Source organism: Aquila chrysaetos, chromosome 6, assembly GCF_900496995.4.
Source record: "Aquila chrysaetos chrysaetos chromosome 6, bAquChr1.4, whole genome shotgun sequence".
Lineage (NCBI taxonomy): Eukaryota > Metazoa > Chordata > Aves > Accipitriformes > Accipitridae > Aquila > Aquila chrysaetos.
Window position 1 is genome coordinate 11,148,569 of NC_044009.1, and position 21,781 is coordinate 11,170,349.

General features: G+C 44.8%; 1 protein-coding gene and 1 pseudogene across 5 annotated transcripts in view; both read left to right on the forward strand.

Annotated features, from left to right (window-relative positions):
* The window catches only part of HDAC4 (histone deacetylase 4), a 265,600-nt gene extending 246,226 nt beyond the window's left edge, over positions 1–19,374 (forward strand). For all 5 annotated transcript variants that reach the window (XM_030017328.2, XM_030017329.2, XM_030017331.2 and 2 more), the window contains 5 exons: positions 2,268–2,386; positions 4,098–4,231; positions 11,647–11,731; positions 13,574–13,715; positions 14,209–19,374. In XM_030017328.2, coding sequence (XP_029873188.1) covers positions 2,268–2,386; positions 4,098–4,231; positions 11,647–11,731; positions 13,574–13,715; positions 14,209–14,248 — 520 coding nt within the window. In that variant the 3' untranslated portion in view covers positions 14,249–19,374. The remainder of the gene's footprint in view (positions 1–2,267; positions 2,387–4,097; positions 4,232–11,646; positions 11,732–13,573; positions 13,716–14,208) is intronic.
* Positions 17,959–19,629, forward strand: LOC115343107 (annotated as a pseudogene).
* The last annotated feature ends 2,152 nt before the right edge of the window (positions 19,630–21,781 follow it).

Below are 21,781 nucleotides of genomic sequence, written 5' to 3' on the forward strand. Positions count from 1 at the left end.
CTGATGGTGATCCCGCACATCGGTTGAGGTACTACTAGCAGCTCCCATGGCATCATAACTTGGGGGGGGGCGGGGAAGAAATCTGATGATTTTAGCAGTTTTCCTTTGCTTGGAAATTAAAGAGCTCAGCAGTACTTCAAAGCTCAGGGGAAAAAAAAAACCTCCGCCACATGCACTTGCTTTGAAACTGCTGCTTTAGTCCTTTGTAAAGGAGGTGGTTTCTACTTAAAACGTCTGTGGGTTTCACTAAACAGATTTTTGTCAACTGTAAAGTTATCAGCAAAAACTGTGCTATTTTGTCTTCCTTATGTAATCATCTCCCTGAGGACAAAATGTATACAGCAATCATGTCGTTTGAGGAAAAAATTAAAATTCCTCTTTTGGATTTTGTAAGAATTAAAGGAAAATAAGATCCTTTTTGCGTAGGTTTCCATGTCTGTGTGCAGAGACTGGCAGGCAGGAAGATTGCAGGAGGCTGTTAGGTTACTGCAGTAATTAGTTGCCAGAAAATTAAAGCTTAGAAGGCTTTTTTTTTTTCCGACTACATGGCGTCTGATTGCCTTGACCAGACCTGCGATGTGCCCGGCGTCCCTCCCCGCAGGGATTCTGCTCAGTGGTGGCACTGGAAGCTGCTTGATGGTTTGGACTGACTCTGGAAGTGTCTCATTGGATGGTAGATGTTAATACTCCATTAAAAATAAACTCTGTGGAGGGCAAAATGGCACGAGCTCTGATCGGTGTTGGGGCTAATACAAGCTGCTGACACTAGAAGGTGTCTTGTGGCCGTTTAACATCACTGTAGCAAGAGATGTGAATTTTTATGGGTGTCTTGATAGCACTTGAGCAATCTCAGCACTGAACAGACCTTTCTGGGCTCTTTCTGTTTTTCAGAGCTCAATAGAAGTGAAGTTCTCATGTATGCAAAGATATTTACAGGTTCATGCTTTGGTATATGAATAACTTCAATTCCTGCTTTAGAAAGTTAACCTTGCCAGTAGCTGTTCCTAGGATGGGGAAACAGGGAAATACTGCCATCTTCAGTACCAGCAACGGACGGCATTGGTCAGGTTGCCCTAGGTATACATCCAAGATTCATTGTGTAAATTTATTATGGAAAAAAGAACATAATTTGCAAAATACTACTCTATATAAAGGGCAACCCTCTGTGCAAATCCTTGCTTTTCCACTAGTTCCACAACTTTCAAGCCCATGAATGTGGATACCCCAGTGTGAACTGGAGGCACAGGAAGGTGTTCATCCAAGAGTGCTTGCGACGGACTTGCACAGTTAGAAAAGATCATGGGTGTTGGCATCATGTTTATTAAGAAGCTCCGTTACTTTGACTTTTTTCCTTGCTTTAATTTCAGTTCTGCCATGTTTGTGCTGGAGCTGTTAGACAAAGGAGCAACTACTTGCTCTCCACTCAACTTTCCAGTTTTGCTTAATTGGCATCTTGACATGGGAAATGGGGTGTTTGCAACCTCATGTAGGTTTTGAACAGAAATTGAGTAGATTGGAGAGAGAAAACAGAGGAAGAAGGCCTTTTGCTGAGGAACCACAGACACAGACCTCTTGTTTCATTTAAATACTGGCCTTAACAGGCAGTAGTTTATGGATGCTAAGCAATTCATTCCATATTCTAGCAAACAAAATGTCAAATGATGGGGAACCGGAGTTTGGAGAGGTGTATTTGGGTGGGATATTTGCATATTAAAGCTTTTTGCCCTCTGCGACATCCCCAGCCTTTTATTGTGGTAAATGAGAAATGCAGCAAGGAAAAAATAAACAGCTTTGCAGATGCTGCAGAGGTTAAAGAAGATATTTTGAAGGAGCACATGGAGACAAGTGCCACAAACCGAGGTTGCCATCAGAGAGGTTTTCCAGGTGGTTTTGCAGCCTATGCCAGATGCCCCCTTATTTCTTCCTTATCCCCGCGTGCCCTGTGTTTAAAGCAAGATAGGATCACAAATGGGAAACACAACATATGGCAACTTATTTCCTTCATCAAAACTTGAGGCTGTTGATGGAGGAATTAACAGACCTTGCTGGAAAAAATAACATGAGATTGACTTTAAAACTCTACTGCGTGGCGGTGCAAGGTGTTCTACCAGCCAGGCTCTCACCTTGTAAGAAAATAGGAGATGGGCTTCTCTACTGTGGAAAACAGTACAAGGTTTTATAACGGGTTTGTTCAAGATGGCTTAAGTGTTCTGCATTTGTTCAAGAGCCAAAGTAACGTGTCTGCCGTTGTTAAATTTTTGTTGCAGAACGGTAGTAATGCCCATTGCCAATGAATTTGCCCCAGATGTTGTGCTGGTGTCATCTGGTTTCGATGCGGTGGAAGGCCATCCCACACCTCTTGGAGGATATAATCTATCAGCAAAATGTAAGTTGTGGATTTACAAGAGCAGAGATCCAAAACTGGTGTAAATTGCTGCTGTCCTAGGGACTAAAGTACAGTATTTGCAGGTTTTACATTTTGGGGTCTATCTTCGGATCTTGCATTTCAATGACAAACTTTTCAGCCTTTTTCTTTGAATTTTCATGTGTTTTGTCACTGAACCATATACATATTGGTCTGGCTAAAGCCTTCGTTTTCTTGAAGCATTGTGTATTTCAATTTTGAGTGCAACTAAATTACGTAAGGAAGTTACAAATTCGTTTGTAGTCACATTTCTGCAGAAGACGGCTACTGAATTAGAGAGTTATGCTTGTTGTAATGCAAAATTGCAGAAAGAGGCAATGCCAGATGTAAACAGTGTACCTTCCTCTGAATGCTAGTAGAAGTCCATTTCTTCCTCCAGAATACCTTATTAAAAATTTGAGCTGAATATTTTTGTTCTCCACCTTTGAAGCAATTATATGGGCCTGCAAGAACCTCCTTTTTGCTTTGGATCCATGATGTTTTGCATTGCACAGGAGATACACTGAAATCCCCCCGGCCTTGGTAATGCTGGGTTTATCTGGCACTGTTTCATTCAAGTCAATCGAGAAGACAGTTTTTCTTGCAAAAGGATTTTATTACTATTTTTTAAGAGTTTGTTTCAGCCAGGGAACTTATTCTCTACAGTGAACTTCAGAACCTTGTAAGGTAGCTGAACCTATAAACTTTATATAAGAATAAAGTGAAATAGATTTACAAGAGACAAGTTATTTAAGATATCCAGAAACACTTTGTAATGAGAAGGTCTTGTTTACCTGCTTGTTGAATTTCTCATGCTCTGCTACTCTCACAAAATGGTTATGGGCTCAGCCGTGAATCTTTTTATCTGGCTGTTAATTTGCCAATTTGCAAAGGCGCTCGCGGGGGTCACTGCAAAACAGAAAGCAGGGAGCGTGGATGGAGGGTAGAAATGCCCTGGATTTTATTTTGTTTGGATTTTTTTTTTTTTTTTTTTTTTTTTTTTTTTGAGGGGGAAGGTTGCTTTGAGGACATGTTTTTTAAATCCTCGCAGCTTGGTTCTGTTTTGTTTAAAGGGTAGAAATGTATTGTGTGTCAGATGATCAAAGTCCCCGGTGCCCCAGGAATTTTTATAGCATATTATATATGGGAAGAAACGTCTGTTAAGAACTAGATGTCAAATATCTCTGGGGCACTCTGATGCTGCTATCGCAACTGAAAGCACCAGCACCAATTTTACTGATTTCCCCTTTCCCCTCCTCTCTCCCCCATGACTGCTCTGACTTTGCATCTTCCAAAGCAGGGGGGGAAAAAGCCGCCTTCTTCCACCCTCTTTCCTTCCTTCCAAAGGAGATATTCGCTGCTATATTTAATTCAGGGGGCTGAGGGGTGGTAGGGAGGACGGCGGTGTCTCACACCTGGGATAAACTCCAACATAGCACTCGTAGGAGAGATATGGATCTGTACTGCGGCGCACACAGCTGAGCCGGTCCAGCGGGGAACCATGGCTGGAATTCTGCAATGAGCGTATTAAAATCCAACCTGGCTTATATTATGCGTTGAGTCCTTTCAGATCCCTTGTGGTTTTCTAATATGATGTAATTCCTTTCTATAATTCTTTGATTCTTCGCCAGGAGCCTGATTCCAGCCGCAACCTTTGCCCTTCTCCTGCATTTCCTCTTTTCCCTCGTTACAGGCTTCGGGTACCTGACGAAGCAGCTGATGGGCCTGGCCGGGGGTCGCGTCGTCCTGGCCCTCGAAGGAGGCCACGACCTGACCGCCATTTGCGATGCCTCCGAAGCGTGTGTTTCTGCTTTGCTGGGAAATGAGGTACAAAGACAGGCAAAACCAGGGAACCAGGGGCTGTGACCTCCATTGTCCGCTGTCGCTCCCCGCCGCCCCCCCCCCATCCCTCCCGCCTTGAATTTGGGCATCTCATCCTCCAAAACAGTCAATCCGCCAAATTTTTGTCATCGTTTTCAGTCCTTTTGACACATGTTGATTTAAAGAGCTTTATTTGTTTAAAAACTACCTGTGTTTGGCAATCCGTATTATAAGGATTGAAGTAGCTAAGAATTGAATTTGGGTTTATTCTTTATCCAAATAGTTTGCTTTGTGCTCTTTGGAAAATAACTAATAATAATAAGTTTAATTTTTTTCTGAAGTCGTTGTCCAAGCCTTCCCTTTTCTTTGCAGACCCCCTCTCTAGTACTGCAGCTTGTGCCTGCTGCATTGGGTGGCTTGCTTGACACTGTTTTCAATTGTATTTTTTCCTTGATGTTGTATTTTCTATCTTCTGCTCTGTTCTATCTATTGCTGTGTTGGAAAAGCCTCAGCTGTGTCACAGAAGTTGGCCAGAAAGGCCCGGGTGTGTGATTGCAAGATAAGAACAAGACAGAGGAGTACACCAAGGAAATCTAGGTTTTGGGTTCTGGGGAGGTCAGAGTATTTTCTTACAGAGGAAACTTCAGATACTTCAGCTTTTCTGCCTTTTTTCCCTGTCCCACTTTTAGTGTCAGTGGGATTAAGGAAGAAATTATTCAGATTCCCTATGCCCATCCTCCTTGATGCAGCCTGGCTATCAGCATCTGCTGTAGGTGGCACCAAATAAGCAGCTCATGCTTACATTTCTTCCAACATGGTTGATAATTAAAAAATCCAGAGTGGTGGCATTTGACATATCTTTGGGCTCGGGGAGTTCAGGGTCGTGTACTGCAGAAATATGGCAGCAAGGAAATACAGAAATCAGTTAGCAGCAGCAAAATCCCAGACCGGGGCTCTTGTGCATCTATTATGTACCTTTGCATACACATCTGTTCAAGAAGCGTATTTCTATAAAATTTGTGGGCTTTTGAGTATGAGTAACTGGTTAGTTTGGATCAGGCCTCCCTCATTCTGGTTCACTGGTCTTTTTTGGACACCTGTTCTCCACGTACAGTCCAAATGGTTGAGTCTTGGATAGGCACGGTAGACTGCAAAACTGCCTTGCATCAGTTTTCCACTTCGCTTAGAGAAGCAGGTGCTTGGTCAGCCTGCAGCCCCAGGCATGGTCCCTGCTCAGTATCTGCTGCGGGTATCCTGGTATAGCAGGGGCTCTGGAGCTGTTCAAAACAATCATTGAGGATTGATAGCATGAATTAAAACAACAGCGCAGAGTGATTCCTTAGGCTACATATAGCTAAAAATTTCAGCCTTGGGGGAAGGCAACCACACTGATTTGAAGTTGGGGGTGGCTGTGAAACCTCAGGCAGCGTTAATGGCTTGGCTAGCATGTTTGAATTTTTTTAGGCTGTCTCTTAAATTAAGAGATCCCCCCTCAGTACCTTGTGGAAACGAGCAAATCTCAAACGGCCACAGTAAGACACGAGGAGGCTGCTGAGATGACCTCTGAAGGCAGTGCTCTCTTCCACAAGGCATCTGCCTGCCTGTCAGATAGTGAAAGAAGGATGTTCCTCCTAAAGCTTTCACCCACCTTGGAGAGCACAACTGGGGTCTCTCATCATCACCCTTTGCTGAAGAACCCCATGGGGAGGAGCTGGGGGCGGGCATGTGGTCAACACCTGAAGGTGCAGCACCACAGAGAGAAGCCAAGCAGTATTTCAGCTCTGGGTCTGCTTCCAGTGGGAGCTGACTTCTGGGGATGGTGGTAAGCCGCCATCGGCAGACTTGCTCTGACTCACAGTTGCAGTTCAGTGACCATCAGCCTTTCTCAGCTCTGGGTAGCTGGAGCAGGGAGCTTGGATGTGCGTGGAGGTGCAGATCAGCTATGTTTGACTTCCAGCCTGTTGTAGAAGCGCCCTGTCTTGTAGTATCCACACTCCATGTGAAGGGCGACAGTGCCTGGGGAAACCTCACTAACCAGTCCAAGGGGTAAAACAGCTGGGATTCATCAAAAGCATCTCCGTCAATCATCCAGCATCCCATCTCCAAGCGTCCAGAGAGCATCCGCTCCTTGTGTTTGGCCAGGCAGTTCTGATAAGGCTCTCAGCGCACCAGCCTGTGCTCAGCCCTTGGGATAGCCGTAAACTCGGGACCCAGCTGCTACATCAGCATGGAAGCGATGGAGTTCTTATTGCAGCACCCATATCTCTTAAGCTGACAGCTGATGGCACTGTTGTCACCACAAACAATTCCTCCAGCTCCATTCACCTTTGGGTGCAGCTAGCTCTAATGGCAGGATGCACTTTGAAGGGGAGACAGAGGAAGTAACGGGTGAAGGCTGTCATTCCTCTTGCTTAACATGCTCCTACGATGCAGGTGGGTGACTGCATCGTGGTGTGAGGATCTGCGTGCAATAAATAAGCACTTGATCCAAGCCACGAACATGTTTGGAAGTGCGAGGCTTTGGGGAGATCTCAGCACTCACGATAGCTTGGATGTTGTCAACTGCCTGAGTGGTTTCATTTAGCAGAGTGAATATTGATCCTTAAAGGTAAAAAACCATATTATTTTTTTTTAACCACTGAATCGGGACAGCTATGAGGCGCTTTAAAATACTTAAAGATGGACCTGTTCTCACTTTTCCTAGGTGGGCTGTAAGGCTGCGCAGATATCATGATAATGTTCTCCGACTTACCCACACATCAAAAAGCAGGAAACACTAGTTTTATCAAGGTCTTTTATAAAATCTTTTTAATGCAAGGAAGTTGGAGGGAACCGCTGTTGCTTTGTCCCACGGCCCTTTGATGAAGTTTGATATACAGCGTGTTAGATGATTTTGCATGCGTGCACATGGACAGCCAGCTGCGGCCGGTGACGGGCTGCAGGGAGGTTTGCTGGCTGAAGAGCGGTGCCGGAGTTACACAGGGAAATGGTAGGAAATGAAGGGAACGGTGCCAGTCCCCAAAGCGTCTGCGTTCACCGGCAGAGATCAAAACTCCCGCTTCAGAAAAAGCGTTATGCAAAGGCAAGACCCGGCTTGTTCCCAACTGTCCAGGAAATTAAAACAGAGCTTTAGCTTTGCAGCAGATTATTTTAATGTGAAATGAGTTAGTGCTGGGCAAGATTGCTTGAAAATGTACGTACATTGCTTTAGTTACAAATATAGTTGTGCAAAACTAACACGACTTCAGCTGAAAAAGCAAAGGTGGGCATGATGCAGGGAAGATCTGCTGATGGTAATTTAGACCAGTAAGCCACCGTTCCTCTTCCATTACTCAAAGCAGCCTCTGACAGCAGCATGCCAGCGGTGCTAGAGGGCAGGGGAGGCAAAAACCGTGCTAAGCTGCTTACTCCATCGTAGGCATCACCAGCCTTTGGCCTTCAAACCAGCTTCTGCCCCGTGGCAAATGTCTGTTCCCAGGGAATGATGCTGCTATTTAAGCTCTGGGGCACCCATAGCATTCGCTGTCCCAGGCTAGGACCCATGCCAGCACCATGCCTGGAGCAGGGTGTGGAGCTCCTATGTTGTGGGAGCTGCTAGCGGTGGGGAGAGAGATGGGAGTTGCGTGCTGGGGGACATGGTCCTGGAGCTCAGCAGCACTTGCAGTGCTGCCCGTCGCTGCTATAAATGCTTTGTCATTTTTCATGCAGAACTAGCGGAGGTGTGTCCAGTGTCAGACACTGGACATCCCCAATAAGCAAGAAGGTGATAATAAGCAATTGCTTAAAACGTTTGCCTAATGCCCAGAGGTATTTCCTTCCTTTTCCAGGAGAGCAATGGGTGACGCTGTTGTCTGTGAGTGTTATTTCAGGAGGAGGAGCATGCTGTGGAAATGGTTCGCATGTGTGGCCTAGCTGCCTGGTGTTGTGTGCTTTATATCAATATCAACTGAGAGGCGTTAGAAAGCTCTTACTTAAAGATTTGTCCAGGAATTGCTTTTGCCTTCACTTAATGTCATACAGCAGTCAGTTTGGACCAGAATTATTTTTAGAGTGGAGAATTTATAACAAGTGCAATCCATAATTATTAAATCTGGAATGGAGCAATTTCTAGTCCTCATGAAGTACCTATCAAATGGCTGCCATGTGGTCGCAAGAGCAGATCTCTTGGCTGGAGCTTCTCTTGGCTTTGAACAGAAGTTACAGTTAAACTTTGCCATAGTTTTTTTTTTTTTTTTAAGCTATTAAACTGTGGCTGCTTCTTTGGTGGGGAATATCCCTGGTTGGGCTTTGACCACTATTTTCAGATACAATTCACAGCTGTGGACACCTCTTGGTTTTGATACCCAACCTTAGAGGCCTGTGACGCATTCATGTTCTTAGTGGAGAACCAGGGGCAGTGGGGAGAAAAGGAAGAAAAAACGATGGGCTTGGGGAGCATCAGATCTGCTGAAAGTTTTTTCATGAGTCTTTCGTTGGTTGTGAGATGTCTTGAGTTCTTGTAAGTCTAATCCAAGCCATTGGCCATGTATGTGAACCAAGCAGAGCTGCTCTGCTGGGACATCCTTACCTACCAAGCAGATGCCCCCGCTGTGCCAGAGGAAACCAGTATTCTCCCCAGTGTTATCTGTTGAAAGCAAATAAATTTTTTTATTTTTTTTTATTTTTTTAAGAAATTGGAAGTTCCGTGCTGCAGGCCTGGCTCCTTTCCTGGGGAGGCGTGCTGATGCCGCAGAAGGAGGCAGCCCTAATTCCTGCCTGCTCTTGGAGCCTTGCCTGTGCAGTATTACTGCACTGCTGCTGTTTCCAAAGGATAGCAGGAGCCACACAAATGTATCTCAGGGTCTTCACTGGCACTTCATGAAAAAAAACCAAAAACAACCCCCCCCCCCCCCCCCCCCAAAAAAAAAAAAAACCCAACAAACTAATAATATCTGTGGGTTAGTATTATTTGAGCCCAAGTTTCTTGCCCAGTGGGAATCGAAGCAAGCATCGTAGCTACAACAGTAGAAGGTTTAATAACTTCATAGACGGCAAAGGGGAAAGTTTTAGCTGCTTTTCAGAGAACAGGCATCTCAAGGTGAGAGAAGCAACCCAATCAAAGAAGGTTTGCTCCTCTTCTTGGGTTTATTTTTTAAAGGAAAGCAACTAAAAACTAAAACAACCCTCCAGCAGTGCTGTTGGGGGCCTTCCTCCAGGAGAGGACATGCATGCTCCTGCTGTAGAACAGACGTTGCCAGCGATGCAACCCCATGGTCTTGACGGAGAACGATATTCAAGGCTCGTTGTCTTTACTGATGTTTCCTGTCACCAGAAGAGCCCTGGCTTGCTACTCTGCAGTACCCACCTCCTGAACAAGCAGGGTTAAAAGCACCATAAAGAAGGATGTGGTTTCCAGGGTGTTGATCTAATTTCTCTTTTTTTCTACTGGCCAAAGGCTGCCAGGGCTGGGATGGATACGGACAGAGCTTTCTATCAGGCGAGAGGAAAATATCTCCTAGAAAATAGGAGGAAATGCTGTCAAGCAAGGAGAGGGCATTTCTCTTGCTCTCCCCCATTTCTCATTCTCACTCCTTTCCCCTGCCCTGGCTGCCAGAGTGCTTTCATGCCTCTAAAAAGAAATGAGAAAAGCAATGTCCTTCATTGCTGAAGGGAGCTCTGGAGTTCTTGTCCATCAGTCATCATAGGTGCATTTGTCCATGCCGATGCAAAGGTGAACTGGATCCCCTGGTAGGTTTGTAATCTCCTGACTGCAGACTGAAAGGGCAACTCTCTCCTGGGTGGTAGGAGAGCTTGCATCCGAAAATGAGCAGTATGTGCATGCACCTAGACTGGACATTAGTTTTCTGTATAGCAAGTCTCAGGTCTACAGAAGCCTTTTGCTCTTGAGTGCTGAGGAACAATTTTATTTCTTTATTTAAAACAGCTGTGCTGATCAAAGCATGGTCTCAGTGGTCTACGCTACCGCTGATAGCCAGCACTGCTCAGTTGACAGAGGTGTGTTCTCCCTGACTGATACAGCTGGGATGGCCAAGACCTCTAACGGAGATGTAGCTCTGGTGGCAAAACCACCTCCTTGCCAGGACAGCGTAATTCACACCTGTGGGCTGGAGTGGTCTGTCCTGGTGGCAGCACGGTTTTGCCGGTGGGAACTGCATCCAAACCAGTACTTGGCCATTACAGTCCTGCAAGGCAACTCCATCAGCATCGTGCTGCCCATACGGGTTTCATATACAGGCTTTTACAGGTAGATCCACACTGCAGAGCTTTGCTCCTGTGTAACTGGAGATGGACTTAGAGGAGCTTCTTTAAAGAGGCATTCCCTAATTCATCTCTCTCTAGCAAGATGAGGATACCCTTACTGTCCCATGTTCCTTGTTAAGTAAATTGTTATTAGTGCTTTGGTAACAAAAGCAGCACTGCCATTGGGAGGGTGCAGTGTACGTCAGAGCAAACCAGAAATTGTCTACATGCCATTTGCATTTACAGCATAAAAGCAGCCAAGCCCAGAAAGATACCTGCTTGTTCTGTGCATTTACATTGAGCATTTTCGGGAGGCCTTCGCTGTCATCTTTCAACTTAAAGTCTCAATACCAGCAGCATGTTCTTATTGTTACCTTTTTGTATAAAGAGCAAAGGAAAGAAGACGGCATCAAAAAGCCTAAACTTTAATACCCAATTATGAGCTTTACCAGTAACTTCAAGGCAATTTTTTTTTAAAGATTAACATACAGATCTAATGCTGCTCTGCCCTGGCAAGACTAGCCCAGCAGCTGATAAGAGGCATTGATGATGACTGAAGTTATAGTCATGCTGACTGTGGCTTTAAAGCAGTATTTTGCATTTTCTCGGTATGAAAATTAGGCTATTTATTCTTAGGGTACAGATTTTTTCAGTTAAGAGTTAATAAATACACTGGATTAGGTATTTAGAAGAATTAAAAAGCTACCCCTTTTATTTATTTATAGGAAAACCAGAAGTGTGGCTGGTTTAAGTCCCTTTTATTTGCACATTGTTTTAATAGTGAAAACTTTGCAAAAAGGTAGATCCAAGAAATAGTTTATAAAGATCCATTGTAAAAGCAGCCTTATTTTTCTGGTCTGTGTAGTAGTGCCTCTTCATACAGTCTACATCAGCAGCTGCAGGAGGTTCTTTAGGAAGAGCCCCTGTGCTGCATGGCTGCTGAGCCCGGTGGAGATGCAGCATTTTGTGTGTGGAGGAGTATCAGTGTGGAGGAGGCTGCACTGAGTATTGCAAGAGTACTTAGAAAGTCTGTATATTCTGGATATTTAACTAAAGGCGGATAATAGGAACCAGGGGGATGGAGTGGGGTCTTGATATGGCAGAGGCATTTGCTAAATCGTGCTTGATGCCTGGTCTCTAACTTGAGATAACATTTCTTCGGTGTTCCTCTCTCTTTCCAGCTTGAGCCTCTTCCAGAAAAGGTTTTCCAGCAGAGAGCAAATGCTAATGCGGTGCATTCAATGGAGAAAGTAATCGAGATACACAGTGAGTATAGCCCCATTCACCCAGCTGTGGTTTCCTGTTGGGTTGCCCTGTGGGACACCCGTTTGACTTCTCCATCATCCTGGCAACTCCATGTTCCCTTGTCCAAGTTAGGGGTGGTCGCTGCACAGTGAACTGGATTTGTGCAGCCACAAGCTCATCTTACTCTGCATGTAGTAGTGGATCGAGGGTTGCACAGGGAGCAGTCGATTCAGGGAAATTCTTTGGCGCTTGAGGAGGAATTAGTATTAAAACCTCTAAAAACTCTGTAAAGGACAGGCTGTCCAGCACTTAGAGTGTGCCCTTATCTCTTCAAAGCAAGTCAAGTATCTCCAAAGAACATAAGTCTCGTTGGGTGTTGTGCCACCCATTAATTAAGAACAGATAGGGATGAAAGTTAAACAGAGTATTGCATGAAGTTGCTAATATTGTAGGTTTATTTAGCTGGGGAGGTTAAAATCAAAGTTGATGCTTTCCGGGGGACATTCTTGGGGGATGGAGTGAAAGAGCCTGAGTAACATGAGAACCCCACTGCTAGGTCCAGACATCTTCCTGCTTCAAATGTTTGTGGTCTAAAACTGGAGGGGGCTAGTTTCCATTTTATAGGGCAAAAATGGAGCTTAAAAGAGGCTGCAGCTTCCCCCCACCCCCTGTCAAAAAATGCCTGGTAGCTTTAGAAATTTGAATTCCATTTCCAGAAGCTGCTCTGCAGAGTGAGTGCTCAGCACCAATGGGACACCTCAGCAGCACCTTGAGCCAGCCAATGATTTTTTTTTTTTTTTTCCTTAAAATGAGCACAGCAAATTAAAAGGGGCTTTGAGTAAGACTCTGAGATCTGCTGTGCAGCACAGGAGAAGCAAAGATGTTTGAAAACGAGTCCCTCCTCCCCATCTGCTGGCCTCACTGTTCAGGTTCTTGCTTTCAGGCTTTTTGCTGTGGCTTCCTGGGTACCAGCAAATTTGGTGTGTCCTGCCTGGGGATCAAGAGAACATCCTTTATTCTCTCCCTTTGAAGCCTTCCCTGTGCTCTTTCCACTGAAGAAGGGTGGCAAAGTGCTGACATAAAAAATGAATTCAACTTAGGCTTCTTTAGTCTCAGGTGATTTGCCCACAGAAAGAACGTGGCAGTTAGCAACTGAACGCAGATGTCCGGGTCAAATCTGGACTACATCCCTTCTCTCTTGCATATTTTTCCTTAAGTCTAAAAGTTTCTGAGGGTTTTGAAGTGAAAAAGGAAATGTCATTACTGTTTGAGCACCTAAGTTGTCCCCTTCCATCAAGGGAGAGGGATGCTGTACACCTCTGTGCAGCTTGGATCTTCACCTCCAGCACTCGTGCACATTTGTCCTTTTGAAAATCCAGTTGCCGCCTCCCGCCTTTCTTTCCTAGCCAAAGGAGAACAGCATCTTTCATTGCCAGACAGTGACTGAGCCCTGCTTTTGACATCCTAGGTGTCCTTAAGGGATGTGCAGGTGCATGTTTATCAATGCTCTCGATACCGTTTGGATTTAAAACCTAGCTTTTCAAGACACAGCAGCATAGCAGCTCCTCTGTTAGTACTGTAGCATAGCATTATCTTGCAGGGGTCTCTCTGGCCTTGCCTCGCAAGCCAGGGCTGCCTTGGCACGCGTTCCCAGGAACCTGCTTCCACCTGCAGCTTCCTGTGACATCAAGTCGGTCCTTGAAGTGAGAGTGAGCACAGAACAAAGTTGCATTTTGCATAGGCGTGATGAGTCTTCTCTGGGCAGTTCTCAGCCATCTGTAGGGCCTGGGAAAGCAGGAGCGCGGTGCTGGACCCGTAACAGTGTAGATGCCCTGACTGCCTCTCTTCTCACCTCCACCCCAGGCAAGTATTGGCATTCACTCCAGCGTTATGCCTCCACGGTGGGGTACTCCCTGGTTGAGGCTCAGAAGTGCGAGAACGAGGAGGCAGAGACGGTAACAGCCATGGCATCTCTGTCAGTGGGCGTGAAGCCAGCTGAGAAGAGGTGAGTTGCTTTCCTTCCTGTTTATCATCACATCTTGGAGTCTGCCCAAGCAGCCTTCTCGGTTAATCCTCTCCTTTTAACCATTGCACGTGCATTCCCCGCATCTCCTGTCCTCCATGGGTTCTCTAAAGACCTCCTGGGCTGGAGGAGAACAGCAGTGCCATGAACTCTGTGTGTGACCTTAGTACGGTGCACACTGTGCCTGAGCCTTCTGCTCCAACCGGAGCTGAACATGGTTTTGGACCATGAGAGGAAATTGATTTTGCTGCAAAAAATGTTAACGTTGCACAACTGAAAACAGATTGTCTAAAAACCGTTCTTGGTGGTAAGTTTTAATTCCAGGTGAGCCAGCTGAGCACAACTGCCTGGGTGGGAAGGTGATGGGAACATAAGGCATGAGACTTAGCACCACAATTTATCCAACTCTGTTGTGCTCAACCCTCTTTTCTCTCTTCCCTCCCTCCCCACCCTGCCTGGCTGTGAAATCGCTCAGACCCGATGATGAACCCATGGAAGAGGAACCTCCCCTGTAGCATTCACCTTCGAGCTGGAGTTCTCCTGTTTGTTCGTCTTCGTCTTGAAGCTCTGCCAAGAAGCTTTCTCTTGTTACTCCTGCGTCCTGTCATGGTTTTTTCCATAGTACGGAAGGACAACCAGGTGTAAAACAAAGCAACCGAAAAAAATCTCTCCGTATCTATATGCGTCTACAGTATATATTTGCCGAAAAAGAAAAATGCCGGTGAAGAGCAGTAAAGGACTGACACGCTGGGTACTCTTCCTCTGGTCCTCACTGGGAGCGGGAAGGGGAACGACGCCCATGAAGTCTTTGGCAGAGTTGCCAAAAAAAAAAAAAAAAAAAAAATCAAAGATTCAACAACACATATGAAAATCAAACAAAGAAACAAACCTTAACATAAAACTGGTGCTTACAATTTGATTACCCACAATTCAGCAATCTCCGCTTGAACCACTCGACCCATCTTGTAGTTTCATTTCTTGGATTTTTTTAAATGGCTCTTGCCTGCCTGTGAGTCGACAACATTCTTGTCGAAACCAGAACAATGGGAGATGGTGTATTTTTAATGGGGAGGGACAGGGAAAGAGGGACTTGTCTTAGATCTAAAGGAAAGGGAAAGAGAAGGGGGGAAACAGTAGCCCAGATGGAGTCGGCTTTATTGTCTCCAAAGCCATCTGAAGATGAGTTTGTGCCTTTTTTTTTTAATTGATGGATTTGGTGCAGCTGGATTTTCTGAAGTTTGAGGAACAATGCCTTAAGTAAAAAAAAAAAACAAAAAAACAAACAAAAAAAAACAAACAAAAAAACAACAACAACAAAAAAACCACAAAGAACACAGCAGTTCGTGAATATTTTTCCTCTGGTTGGGAAAGCCAAGAACTGCCATCAGGAAGGAAGACTTTTTGGCTTGTGCTGGCATGATGGTGGGAAGCAGGCATCAGCTGAACAGAGTGTCTCCAAAAACTGTCTACAAGTTTGGATTTGTTTTGTTTTATTTCATTGCTGTTTCAAAAAAAGAAAAAAAAAAAAGAAGAAAAAAAAATTAAGGTAGTTGCCAAGAAAGTGGCAAATACTGTTGGGTCTTTGAAATTCAACCATTTTTAAAAACAAATTTTCAAATGTTTTCTCTCTTCTACATTATCTAGTAATTGAACTTATCAATTTGGTTGTTGAAGCATGTATTAGACACAAATGCAGGTTTAAGACTGGAATGCTTTTTATTAAAAGCAACTAGCATGAGATATTGCTTAAATTGTTAGGTATAAATATATATATGTGTATAATGTATATTCCAAATGTATTCCAAGCTTAGAAACCGGATTCCTATGAATTATTGATAAAAATATTTATGATGCATTTATAGAAAAATATATGTAATAAATGCATACTATAACAGTAGCCATTGGAAGCTCCCTAGGGACAGATTTGTGAATTGGAACGTAAAAGGTGCTTTTGGAAAAGGATCCAGGTTGAAACTGGAGGACTTCCAGACGACAGGTTGGAAAGTTTTTCAGAAAGCCAACACATTAGCCACTGGGCAACTACCCTAAACATTTGTATTTTAATTTAAGGTTTTTAGTTGTGATCCTTTTCTAACAAAAAAAAAATGAGTTTTTTATAGCAAAGACTATGAATTTGCTGTTAATTTTTATATCGATATTTCACAAAACCCTAAAAAAGCCTTGTTTGTGTGACTGACATTTATTTTCTATTTGGCAGGTTTCATTTCCGAATGGCAATAGTGTCTAAACCTTTTTTCCTCCCACTTTCCTTGCTTGTACATGATTTTCCTTTTTTTTTTTTTTTTTATTTTAATTTTTTCCTTCTTCTTAAGTCTTTTGTACAGTGAGCAGCTTTCTGCAGGCGTAAGGAACTGTGGCAGATTGTCAGAGATTATTTTTCGGAAAGGGTGCGTTTTATCGAGGAGGAAGGAACGCGATGGGCTCTTTTGTATAATGATACCGCCGACTGTATATTTCCTCAGTTCTGTTATAGTAGCTATGTAAAGAAAATAAGGAGTTTTCTTACCTTTGACATAGTAGTATTCCAATGGGCGATGTCTTTGTCCTCCGTGCGGATCGTAGCGAGGATTACAGGTGGCTTCACTAGCTGCCTACCATTGGGAAGGCTGGTCGGACAATTGTGGGACAGCTGGCATTTTCTCTCCGCCGGACAGACGGACACGCAGACACGCGCACACACTTCCCCACGTCTTCTTTCGCTCTCTCTTTCTCTCCTCTTCTTCTTCCCGTTGCTGGTAGGGTTGGAGAACTTTTCCCGAAGGTATTTTTTTCCCCCCGGGGAGGTCGTTGCCCTGCGCCAGCCTCGGCTGTCGACTCCTGCAAACGGCGGGTCGGAGAAGCAGCAAAGCCCTGCCACAAAGACTTTGAGCAGCTTAGAGGAGACCGGATTGACACGCGTGCCTTCTTACAGCAGTGTAGGATAGCACACACCCCTCGTCCAAACAACCAAGGGTAGCTTTTTTTTTATTATTCTTATTTTATTCTGTTACGATGACAACTGATGGGGTCGCTTCCAGTAACTTATTTTTTTCCAGTTCTTGAAGCGGCTGTTTTCATTCCATTCAGGACTCACTCACGGGAAAAATTTGAAGCGTAATCATACGTGTGAGCAAATGCAAGAGGCTTTTGTTTTATTCCTCGGTTTATAATGCAATTTAAAAACTAGACACTACTGTATTTGAGTTTTGCAAACCCAAGTACGTGTTAAAATTATTAATAGCTTTGGTCGCGTAGGACCATCCTCAGCATATTCTAAAAATAATTTTCCCGTGTAAAAACACGACATACCTGGAGATGATGTGGTTTGTTTTTTTTCAACCGACCACTTTGCTGCTGTGATCTAAAATTAATCTGGCTGCCAAATCTGGTGACTGACTTTAAATTTTCCTTTTGCCGTGTACACGCTGTGGGCAGTAACCATGTTTACACGATCGTTTCTGTTGTCAGCTCTTCCCTGGAGGGTTTTTGTATTTCTCTTCTCGGTCGTGGCAAAGCTTTTTCTTTTCTTTTTGCGTTCCTGAGAGCTGCCGGCTGGCTGTGCTGAGCTGGTTTCTTTATAAAAATCGGAGGAGCTTGTCAGGATGCCACCTTCGTTTCTTTCCATCATTTCGCTCAGCTTTTTGCCAGGGATGGCAAGATTTTTCCCGAGACGTCAGAGCTCGTCTCTTCCAAACTCCCAGCGACGTGGATTCGTTTCACAGTGGTGCCCGCTCCCCAGGCGAGGTGGGGATGCTCTTCGGGGCCGGTGCAGGTGCAGAGAAGGGGGAAGGAGCCCTCGTTTTGAGGCTCACCAGGGTTTTTTCACCTTTTGAGCCATTAGCTTCTTCATTTCAGATGACTTTGCCGTAGGGCAGATGCGCCGGCAGGGCGGGAGCCCGGGATGCTCCTGCATCCCAGCGCGGTGCTGCCCAGGGCATCCTCCGTACCTGCTTGGAAAGAAAGGAGCATCTTTAAATCCTCTTTACAGAGAAGTGAGGCCCAGTTTGCAGTACACAAGTAATCATTGGGGGTTTTTGTTGGTTTGGGTTTTTTTACTTTCGATACAAAACATTCCTTTTTTTATTAGCCGCAGTCATGTATTCATTCCATTCTTCCTTTTGTAAACTTTTTTGGGCCCACGTCTTTTATGGGCATTGATATATATAAATATATATATAAATATATATGAATATATTTTTTTAAGTTTCCTACACCTTGAGGTTGCATGGTCTGTAAGGTTGGCATGTCTTTATATTGTATACAGATTTTGCACGCCAAACTTGGCAGCTTTGAAAATGAAAAAAAAAAAAATTGTGGTTTTGGGTTTTTTTGGGTTGGTTTTGGTTTTTTGTTTTTTTGTTTTTTCCTCTCGTGGCATTTGCGGAGACTAAAGGTTGGGATGTTGTTGTCACACACACACACGCACCCACGCACGCACCCACACAGCTACACACAAAGGAAGGAGAGTGGGAACATTTTTTGCGTCTTACTGAACTTAATAAGAAATTGTGCTTTTTATTGTTAAAAAAAAAAAAGAGTAAATAAAAAGGACTACTTAAACATTTCTCATTTTAAGAAGAAAAGAAAAAAAGACGTTTATCTAGCACTTGTGACTTACCAATAATAGAGTTTATTGTATTTATGTGGAAACAGTGTTTTTAGGGAGACTACGCAGAACACACAAAGTAAACTGCCTGTGTCATTTTTTATTTTTTTTTCCTTTTCATTTGGGTTGATACTTTGTTTTGATTTCTCGGCTGGGTGGGGAGGTTGGATGCAACCCTTTGTCAACACACGTAGTCATTAATTCTAAGGAGATGAATGACGAGGACTTTAAAGAGTTAACTCTTCAGCACAGCTGCGTTAACTTTTTTAAAATTACTTTTACATGATGTATTATTGCTAGGTTTCACTTTAAACAGTCGTGTACTGTGCAACACTGTGGTTTAAAACGAGACTTTACATCAAAAGGAAAACACGTTTCTTCATTGTCATGAAGTTGAGCTTGTTCTCAGCTCATCTTCACTTTGTCTTTGATATTGATGAAAAAGTATCCTATTGAAAGAAAATAAATTAACACTTTTCTGTGCTCCATAGTGGAGGCGCTATTTTCCAATTTATGAGGATGACAAACTTATATATATAATATATATATAAAAGTGGGGGGGGGGGTTGAAACATTATTCACCCAAGAGCTTATTACAGATATGTAGTATCAAAAAGTTGTAACTATATTATATTCTACTTTATACCTATACATGCTCAGTATGACGTCACCATTGGTAGCAGCTACCGGTTTACGCTGTAATTTAGACACAATTTCACTCTTATTGTATGGACCCTACTTTAAGTGATGGTAGCATTCTTTGTGCTAAATTTTCTGATGGTCCTTTCTTTTACTTGGTGGAGTTGGAATATTTTTCTCATTCTTGTTTTTGTTTGGGGTTTTTTGTTTTGGTTTGGTTTTTTCTCTTTTCTTTTTTTTTTGGTTTTTTTTTTTTTTTTTTAACTGGCCAATGGTGTCTTTCTCTGACAGTACCGACTTCGATTTCAACTTTATTAGGAGTCCAGTATTTTGTACCACATTATGACAACTTGTTATTCTTGTGGTGTAAATAAAAAGAAAAAGTTAATTATAGTACCACCTTGGTTTCTGTTGCTGATCTTCTTTTCATCTGGTGCCTTGGGTGTGATGTGGTATTTCATCTGCTTTAAACAAAATGGTTTCTTGGTGTCGTGGAAGAGGGTCTCGGCGCAAAGCAGCTTTTTGGTCAAAAGATACCCATGTGTACGTCAGGACGTCCATGGCAGAAAAATTGCTAGAGCTTCTGCCCGGTTTCCTTGTTGCTCCAAGATCCGTGTTGACAAGTGCCTGCATGTAGGGATTGTAGAATAATAAACAAAATCCCACTGAAATTGAATTTCCAGCAAGAAGTCTGTGAGAACAGCTGAATTTCCCCCAAAAGCCACCAGCGAGTGAAAACCAGGAAAATCAGTGGAGGGAAGAACTGGCATTTTGTGTCTGGCTCTGTTCTGCCTTGTGGAGTTGTTAGTGCTTTATTTTGCTATAGACAGAGCGCTTTGAAGACAGCGGGGCATGGATCTGCCTGATCTCAAGATCGTTCTGTAGGGAGCGAGATGTGAGTCCCAGAGCTCCTTGTTGCCATTTCACGCGGTGCCTGTATCCGCAGGGCTGTGGCATGTCTCCCCCTCCAGCAGACGTCCTTCACCTCCAGGGTAAGTCCCATTTCCATTCCTGGTTGTCCAGTTCTGCTCTGCCCAGCTGTGCAGGAGGCTCTCCCACAAACCCACGGATCAGGTTTGCGCCACGTCTGAGCAGATCCTCCGCACTTGCCCACATTGTCCGTGGCTCAGGAGAGGTTCTCAATGTTGCCCTCAAGTTCAGATGGGTGAAGCAGATCCACCCTTTTTCTTTCATGGTCTGATTCAGATGTGGTTTCCCTCTATTTAGCCTCCGTATGATCCTGCTTGTCCCTGGAGCCCACTGAACCATCTAAAATCAAGGTTCTCCATCTATGTCAACTGGAAGTGTCCTCTACTTGCATGGCAACCAGCTATGCTTCAGTTCTGATAGCCTTTTGCTGTCTCCCTCCTGGATGGAGAAGACAAGTGCTTGGGGCTCACATTTAAGCTAAGGCTCTCATACCTCTGCAGAGTGGACTTACCCATCACATAGGAAGTGCTGCAGAGCAACCCTGGCATGAAAGGGAACAAGCCTGATGCCACCCACCCTGGACAGCAGCCTTCAGCTTAGTGTCCCAGCCTGTGAGTAGTTTATGAAACAGGGAAGAGCAGTCAAAGATAGTCTAGGGACCCGCTCATGGCTTCAGTGTCTGTTACACCATTGGCAAAACCTAAGCAATTAGCCAAGGAGAAAAACACCTTTACTTCTACAAGCCTGGATGCTCGCTTCTTGCTCATGTGGGAATGAGCCTGCCACACTCAGGGATCATCTCCATGGACGTTGCATTAGCCCGTCCGCTCAGCACAGCAGTGTGAGGAGCTGGGGAGTCTGATGGGCTATACAGACTGACAGTAGAAGTGGCAGGTTGATGTTCACAGTCTCTGCGGGGCACCTTGTGGAAGGTGTAAGGGAGACCACACAGGAAAAACTTGCCATCTTGGGAGCATTGCAATTCCCTTGTCAGTGAAGCATCGCTGCCGCTCCACATGCTAGCTGCAGTCCTTCGCACGTGTGGGGAGCATCGTCCACCAAGGTGCTCTGAGAAGCAGAGGCTTGGACTCTGGGGCAGGATGGCCAGGGCGAGGGTGCAAACCCACGGCGGGTCTGTGGCACGCAGGTACAAGGCTGTCCAGGTGCACGCGCCTCTCCTCTTGGGGAAAGAGGCGAAGTTGCTCATGGCCAAAGCCTGCCTAAGCCATTGCGCTTAAAGATGGCAAGAGGACCAGAGCGGTGGTCCTGTGCAATGTCCAGCTCACGTGTGTAAGCCCGCATCCCTGCCCACAGGAGCAACAGTGGCACCACCCCACAGGACAGTGAGCATCACCCGTTGCTTTAGCTGTAGCCTGGGAAGGGCCGAGCAGGCAGAGCCCATATTTGCAGGCAGGGTGACGGCCCTGGCATGGGGCTTGCTTTGGGCCCACAAGTGACGTGGGGGTGGCAACTGGCTGTTATGTGTGCCAGCACAGCTGGGAGAGCGGCTGCAGCTCCTTCAAGAGGAGGCATGGGGGCTCATCTGGGCAGAAGGTTTGGAAGGGTCTTCCAGGAGCTGGGGGAGTTCATCTGCTGGTGTGAAATCCTACTGCTGGGCAATCCAGCCCAGCTCTTACAGCGTTGAGGCAGAGGGCTTGTTTCAGGGGAGAGCAGGGTTTGTTTTAAATACGGTTTCAGTCTCTGTGCAGTGGATTTGTCAGAGGCTGCTAATCCTTTAAGAAGCCCCAGGTCTCGCTCTGCGAAGCCAAATGTGCACTTCGGGCTCTGATAAATATTCATTGCTGGGTGGTGGTTTTGAGACCCTACGAATTAGGATGATGGAGGGAGGCTGTTTAAAAGTGCTGGGATGGAT